Source organism: Piliocolobus tephrosceles, chromosome 11, assembly GCF_002776525.5.
Source record: "Piliocolobus tephrosceles isolate RC106 chromosome 11, ASM277652v3, whole genome shotgun sequence".
Classification (NCBI taxonomy): domain Eukaryota; kingdom Metazoa; phylum Chordata; class Mammalia; order Primates; family Cercopithecidae; genus Piliocolobus; species Piliocolobus tephrosceles.
Genome location: NC_045444.1, coordinates 57,587,547 through 57,595,091, shown reverse-complemented (window position 1 = coordinate 57,595,091; position 7,545 = coordinate 57,587,547). Strand labels below are relative to the sequence as shown.

At 37.2% G+C, this 7,545-nt stretch overlaps 1 protein-coding gene across 5 annotated transcripts in view; it reads right to left on the bottom strand.

Moving 5' to 3' along the window:
- Positions 1 to 6,981, bottom strand: part of DYNC1I2 (dynein cytoplasmic 1 intermediate chain 2) — a 62,845-nt gene extending 55,864 nt beyond the window's left edge. For 2 of the 5 annotated variants that reach the window (XM_023185926.1, XM_023185922.2), the window contains exons 1-3: positions 6,767 to 6,981; positions 4,145 to 4,261; positions 1,515 to 1,632 (exon numbers count right to left, since the gene is read on the bottom strand). In XM_023185926.1, coding sequence (XP_023041694.1) covers positions 1,515 to 1,632; positions 4,145 to 4,252 — 226 coding nt within the window. In that variant the 5' untranslated portion in view covers positions 4,253 to 4,261; positions 6,767 to 6,981. Of the gene's footprint in view, positions 1 to 1,514; positions 1,633 to 4,144; positions 4,262 to 6,520; positions 6,662 to 6,766 lie in introns of all 5 variants that reach the window. The other 3 variants (XM_023185923.2, XM_023185920.2, XM_023185921.2) reach the window with 3 other exon arrangements.
- Between the last annotated feature and the right edge of the window lie 564 nt (positions 6,982 to 7,545).

Sequence of the window (7,545 nt, the reverse complement as noted above, 5' to 3'; positions counted from 1 at the left end):
ACAAAAAAAAAAAAAAAAAAAAAAAAAAAAAAAAAAAAAAAGAAATATGAACCAGTGAGTTCAGTGAAACTAAAGTCTTAAGAAAAACATAAAAGAAAAAAAAAATCCTATAGGAGAAAAACTAAAGCCAATGCACAGAAAAAAAAGGTAACTCGGTCGGGCGCGGTGGCTCAAGCCTGTAATCCCAGCACTTTGGGAGGCCGAGACGGGTGGATCACGAGGTCAGGAGATCGAGACCATCCTGGCTAACACGGTGAAACCCCGTCTCTGCTAAAAAAATACAAAAAACTAGCCGGATGAAGTGGCGGGCGCCTGTAGTCCCAGCTACTAGGGAGGCTGAGGCAGGAGAATGGCGTAAACCCGGGAGGCCGAGCTTGCAGTGAGCTGAGATCCGGCCACTGCACTCCAGCCCCGGCGACAGACCGAGACTCCGTCTCAAAGAAAAAAAAAAAGAAAAAGAAAAAAGAAAAAAAAAAGGTAACTCAAACAAAGGCTAACAAGCAACTTGGTTTAGTTACAAGAAAAAAGTGTTCTGATTCATTTACTTTTAAAATTCCATATTCAACATAAGCTTATTGAATAAATACATAAAATTAATATACTTCAGTCTTCAAATTCTACAAGAAAAGGAAAGGAGCTGAAAGAAATAATTAAGCTGACTATAAGAGTAGCCAGCCTTTTCACCTTGAAACCTTTTAGAAATATCAGCTCTAAGGACAGTTATGTTGTAGTTTCACAACAAGCATAGAGCATTTACAATCTCCAGTATTTGTCCCCTGGACTAGATAAAATTAGCCCACAAACTAGCCCTAAAATGTTAGGTCTCTAAAGGATAAAGGCCATGTTAAACTAAAATACTATTAACAGCACCCAGCACAGAATCATTTTAAGTAAGCATTTGTTCCTGATATGTAACTAGATTGTCCTGTGTACCTCTACTATTTCAGCTTTTTTAGTCTAGTACAGTTATCAAAATTAATAACCCAGAAAAATAGTAAGATTAAGTCAAATCACTGCCAAAATAAGCTACCAAAATTATCTTCCTTATTAGCATTGACAGCAGAAGGCTATAAGCTTATTCTTCCAATACTGTACCTTTGAATATTAATATATTTTGCATACTAACAATGTAATTTTGATTGTATCTCTCTCTAATCTCCAGAAAGGAATATAGAGTTCAGATCAGGAATCCCAGTTATCTTTGAGCTTAACACAGTATGGCACACAAAACTTGCTTAACAAATGTTTGTTGAAATAAATTACTGATTTAATAAGAGAAGTCAATTGGTAGTTCAGTATATGTTAATAATTACTCTTGCAGCTCTTTTGAACAAATAAAAAAACCATGTACTAGCATATCTGGAAAAAAGACAATTCCAAATAAATTATAAGATTAATAATTTTAGAGACACAAGGAAAATATGTAAAATATATCAAGTCAACCCACTCAGCTATGTCGGAGCTGAACAGAATCTATGCCTATCTCTTATAAATGGATATATTCTTAACCTTACCAATGGGGGATTCTGGAGTTAGCCCCATGCTTTGAAGCAATGCTTCAGCTTCTCTTCTTTTTTTTTCAAGATCCGATTCTTCTTGCACAGGAGCAACAGCTTCCTTCTTCTGATCAGTCTAAAAATTTTAGGTTAAAAACTTATGTTTACATACAGTATGAAACATTTATTTGCAAAAATGTTTTAAATAATATGCTAACACTATACTTTTAAGGCATGAACTTAGTTTTGAGTACAGGTTAAGTTTTTTTTATAGTCATTAAATGAAAATCATTCTCAACAGAGTTCTAGTAAATAACCTCCAAATGATATGTACTAAACTGCTCTATTTTATATGTAATCAAGGAGTTTCCACAAAAATTCTCCTAACAGATACACTCAAGAAGTACAGTCAACTTCAAATTATCTACAGTATGAAATTGCTGTCTATGGTCAGGAATAATAGACAATTTTCCCCAAGTGGCACAAAAGGTTAGATACAATATCACATACAATGAAAAAATTAAAGTGTAATTATTTAAGAGATAACAAATTTTAAGTAAATGACAATATTTGTTGAAAAACAGTATCACAGACTTCTGTATAATGTCTTCATTTTATTTGGGATTGGGTTTTGTAAAATTAAACTCACTTTTGCATAGCACAAAACACTTTGTTATGAAAATTTTTGTCAGCTTTTATCTTAGCCATTTATAGTTTTAGCACAATCTTCTGGTTAAACTAAATAAACCTCAATACTCTCAGATCATCCAAGACATCTCAAGTAAAATGTAAGCTTTCCAAGGAAAAGTTTTTTTATGTAAATCTCAAATCCCTATGCCAACTAGACAACTATTACTCAGCTATTGTCTGGAGTGAATTTTGTTAGCCATAACATTCTATACCATTTTGACTTAAAAGTCATCAGAAAAATTAATCAAAATAACGAAACAGGTTGTAGTATCAAGCTGATGCTTCACTGTTGATAAAAATATATTAATAGACTCACAGTTTAATACCATTGTGTTATCTCTTATAACATTTTTATAAACTTTGTTTTTTCCCATTGGTCTGTGTGACTCAATAGTTTTATAAACTTTAAATTAGGTATAAATCATGCAATAGATATGCCTTAGAAGCCACTTTTGCCAGTTATGGCCATCATTAGAAAACAAAAATGAAATCTGCTCTCAGCACAGAAATGTTTAGGGCTATAAACATTTTTTTGGAATAGCTCTGCCAACCTGAATCATGCTTCTACCAGTCAGCTTTTAATCTAATAGCTAATGTAAAGATCCAACCCTCTTATAATGTATCACAGAAAGGTGCAGAATAAACTAGCAAATTCTACAATTACAGGCCTTTACAGGTACATTTATGTGCAGGCCTAGTAAAGCTGCACATAAATTGTACCTTCAACTTTTCTACTACTTATCTTTCTCTTAGTCCCCAAGAGATAGTTCTGGCATTCTTGGCTATTATTTATGCTACCATATATAAAAACTTGGTCCTAAAGACTCACAGGAAAAAGTACCTTACACTAGCTATTTAAAACATATCTGCAGTAAAAGTCCACCAATATGTCTAAAGAGTTTCCATAGGGATAAAAGTATATTTCAATGCAGGAACAAGTAAAATGTCTCCAGCTCAGGGTCAATGTACATTTGCTGTATATAACGTGATGCATATTTCTGATACAAAAAATCAAAAGAAGTACCTGGTCCACCTTTATGGTACCATCATACCTACTACTCGGTAAAAATATTTCAATGACTAACTCATAAGATATAAGAACAAATCCCTTAGTCAATTAAATCATCTATTATGTATATTTTATTTGCCATTAATATTATCCATTCTTACAAATTAGCAGTTCAGACTAGCAAAATATTCAGATAAATTCAAAGTCCAAACTAAGTTATGATATACATATATACCATATTTATGAGCTATTATAATATAGACCTCTTGGCTGAGTGTGGTGGCTCACGCCTGTAATCCTAACACTTTGGGAGCCTGAGGCAGGAGGACTGTTTGAGCTCAGCGGTTGGAGACCAGCCTGGGTAACATGGCAAAACCCTGTCTCTACAAAAAAATACAAAAATTAGCCTAGCATAGTGACATGTGCCTGTAGTCCCAGCTACTCCAGAGGCTGAAGTGGAAGGATTACCTGAGTCAGGGGAGATTGAGGCTGCAGTGAGTTGTGATCACACCACTGCACTCCAGTCTGAGTGACACAGTGAGATGCAGTCTCAAAAAAAAAAAAAAAAAACCCAAAACAAAAAAAAATACAGATGCACCTTACTGTATAATAAATATATTCCCAGAAGACTAAATATGTAAACTGAACTTTTATAAATCAAATTTTAGAAATGCATCAATCTATATGAAATTGTTTTTAAAAATCATATTTGATAAAATTTTCACATATCTTGCTTCTTTCCAGATTCACTTATAGTGCTGTGTCTGTAGTCAGAACTGCTAGATTTTTAAGTATCCTGAAATTATTAGGTTTGTGGAAAAGTAACTGCAGTTTTTGCCATACTTTTAACCACAATTACTTTTGCACCAATCTATATGTAAATATATAAATATGTGAAATAAAACACAATTACTTTATGTTGTTTATTTAAGAAAAAAATGAAACATACTTCTTTTTTTTTCCTTTCTTCTTCTTTTCTCTTCTTTTCCTCTCTGATTTGGGCCAGTCGCTGCTTCTTACGTTCCAACTCAGCCTTTAATTCACTTTTGTCTGACATGTTTGTGACCTTAGAAACATGTAATCGTTACATCAGTAAAAGCAGTAAGTTGAAAAAACTAGTGTTCCAAGAAGAGAACTGTCCCAAAAGGCCATATAGTTCAATGCTATCTCAAAAGAGCACAAAAATCTTACTTTTAAAATAATGGGGCTGGGCAGTAGCTTACTTTGGGAAGCTAAAGTGGGAGGACTGCTTTCAGGCCATGAGTTTGAGACCAGCCTGGGCAACACAGCAAGACCCCATCTCTACAAAAAAAAAAAAAAAAGGCAGGAAAAATGAAAAATTAGGGGGGCATGGTGGCATGTGCCTGTAGTCCCAACTACTTGGAAGGTTTGCTGGAGCCCAGGAAGTCAAGACTGCAGTGAGCCATGATCATGCCAAAGCAGTCCAGCTTAGGCAGCAGAGTGTCTCTAAAAAATAAACTTTTAAAAAATAAAATATAGGAAGCATATATATTATTACTAAGACTTAAAAAATGTATAAACAAATATATATAACATTACCTAGAGCAGAGCATAGTAGCTAGCCTATAGTAAGCACTTTAATGTTTGCATACACAATGTCTCAAACTTTTTGATGACAATATAGTAGATACCCAAGATAAAGGTCAAAACTGGCTCTTAAAACAGAGGACAACGTTTGGCATTTAGAAGCTCTTAAGCTATATGACAGGGATCAAAACTATTACCAATTCTACTGCATTCATAGAAACTTGATAAAAAACAATAGGAAGTCAAACTGAAAATTTCTGTAAGTTCTAAAAGTGCTGTAGTAATACTAAAGACAAGCAAAACGCCGGAATTATCATCATTAGCTATCAAATCAAATGACTTTGTATTTCTCCACAACAACACCTTACCTGTATCTTGTGATGGCACTTTTAATACAATTAGTTGTGGACATACCTGAAATGTTCCCTATTAGATTGTAACATACTTGAAATCAGGGACTGTTTTGTAGTTATTTTTGTCGTCTTCACAACATCCAGCAGAAGGATCTTAACATTACAATTGACACTGGCTAATCAATAATAGATACAGTAGACAGAATTACAAACTGAGCTTCAAAAACCAATTGCCTAAACACTACTTCAGCTTGAGTTTTAGGAAGAAGCAATGAATTAGGATTTTTTTTTTTTTAAAGTAGCCTAGCAGCTGAGCATAAGACAGGAGCCAGGAACTCGTTACCTTTTCCACAGGATTGACTTATTGCCTAATGATCAATCTCTTTCAATGTCTCTGTACAAGTGAAGTATTAAATGCTTTAGATCAGGAAAACTAGGAGAATAACCTCTGACAGTTTTGTATTCCCAGAGGTTAGGGGAAATCTCTTAAAAAGCACAATTGTTAAATCTGAATAAAGGTAAGTCAGTCAAAAGGAGAAATTCACCTACTAACAAATGATAAAGTAAATTTCAGCTACTAAACTCCATTAAGACTGGCAAGCGAACTGACCATTTTCAAGCATACGAAAAGGATGAAAAGTTGACATGGCAGACCCTGAAATATATACACAATATTTGTTTGAACAAACTAAAAGCAAGAGACCGTGTTTCTTATTCCACCCTTTCTACACCTCTAAACAGCTCCATCCAAACGGCTGGTGAAGAGAACTTCCATACCTAACTGTATGCTACGCTAGGCATATTATGCTTTGTTCAACGTCAACTGTAAAATAGATATACCAACACTAACTGATATTAAAACAAGTGCATTTTTAGTTAAAGCCCAACAACAAAGTCTTGACCAGCTGAACTATAGCTCACCAATCCTCTCATCCTTACAGAAGCCAGAGCCTTCCTCCATGACTGACATGTTCACGTTCTTAAAACTCAAGAGAAGAGAGGCTCTAGAGTTTTGTGCTAGAACCTCCGTGTTCGGGGACTTTCCATCACACTTAAGGTGAGGGGAGACACTATCAAGGCAAATAGAGATGGCCTTAATTTGTAAAATGGGGCAAGGCGAAAAGGAATCACTTTCTCCCCTGGGGTCACCGCCAGGAGGGCGCGGTCCAGGGCAGGGAGTCCAGGAGAAGCCAGTGGGCGCCGGACAAGCCTCAAGGCTCCCTAGGCCGCCTCTGGAGGGTCGAGAAGGGAAAAGAGTGGACTCCTCTCGCCGCGCCGCCCTGAGTCACCGCACCCGGGTCTCCCCGCCTTTCCTCCCCAAAGCCGGGCCGGGCGGGGCTGTCAGCAGGAACTGCCAAGCCGCCCTTCGAATTGCGACGTGGAACACAGGCGGGGAGGCCTTGAGGGAACAACAGTCAACCCACCTGCCAGGTGACTGGATGACGAAGAATCCTCCCGCCTGCAACTTCCCGGTATCGTCTCTCGCCTAAGCCCCCAACACCAACTGTAGCCACCACCAGCTCCGTAGCTTTCCAAAGCACACAAAGAGGGATGGGCGGCGGCTGCTACGGCGAGAGATTAGGGTCAAATACACTCACCAGAACGAGGTCGCTCCCAGAAATAAAAGGTGGGGCCCTGCTACGAGGAATTATAGCTACTCCGTGACTTACCTGTCGTAAAGCAGAAGCCGGTAGATAAAACAAAGAACCCAGCAAACCCAGGGGCCTTAAGTATTTCCGCTTTGCCAAAAACTGGAAAACTACGCCTAATATCCTCGGGCCAGGAATCCAACTACCGCCCTTGCCTTAAAAAACTGACACGACCGGGAAGAACTACAAGCCCCGGCAACAAGGAAAATCTGCGTGCGACGAGCAGTGCATTCTGGGAATTGCGGTCGCTGGGCGTTGCAAGGTGTGCTGGGACATGTAGTGTGTCCCCTCCTTTAGGTTTCCAACTCCAAGGCCTTCTTCCGTCGAGAAGCTTCTCTATATTCTCTTCTGTTGATCCGTGCTCACAGTGTAGTATGTGCTGTAGTGTAAGATCTTTGACCCAACATTGGCGGAATTTTAAGAAGGGCTATTTTCCAATGGTGAACCTGTGAATCACACTGCTGCACATTTGGTGAAGACACGAAGTAGACTTTTTAGGATGTAAAACATATATATATGTACATACGTATGTAAGTTTTAGGGAAAAATGTCTTATAGAGGCTTCATGTGGCATCTTAGGCAAAATCTAAATAAAAATATGTCAACCGACATAGCAAATAATTCTTCAGTATTTTGTTACAGTGTGGTAGCATTTTGGTTTTCTCTCAAAGAATTTTAGGAAATAAAGCATTTTGTACTATTAGACTCTCCAACCAAGCTAGAATGTTTTCCACAGTTAGATTTTTAACATACAAAGAAAACAAAAGTTACTGGAACATGAATATACCAGCAATGTATGC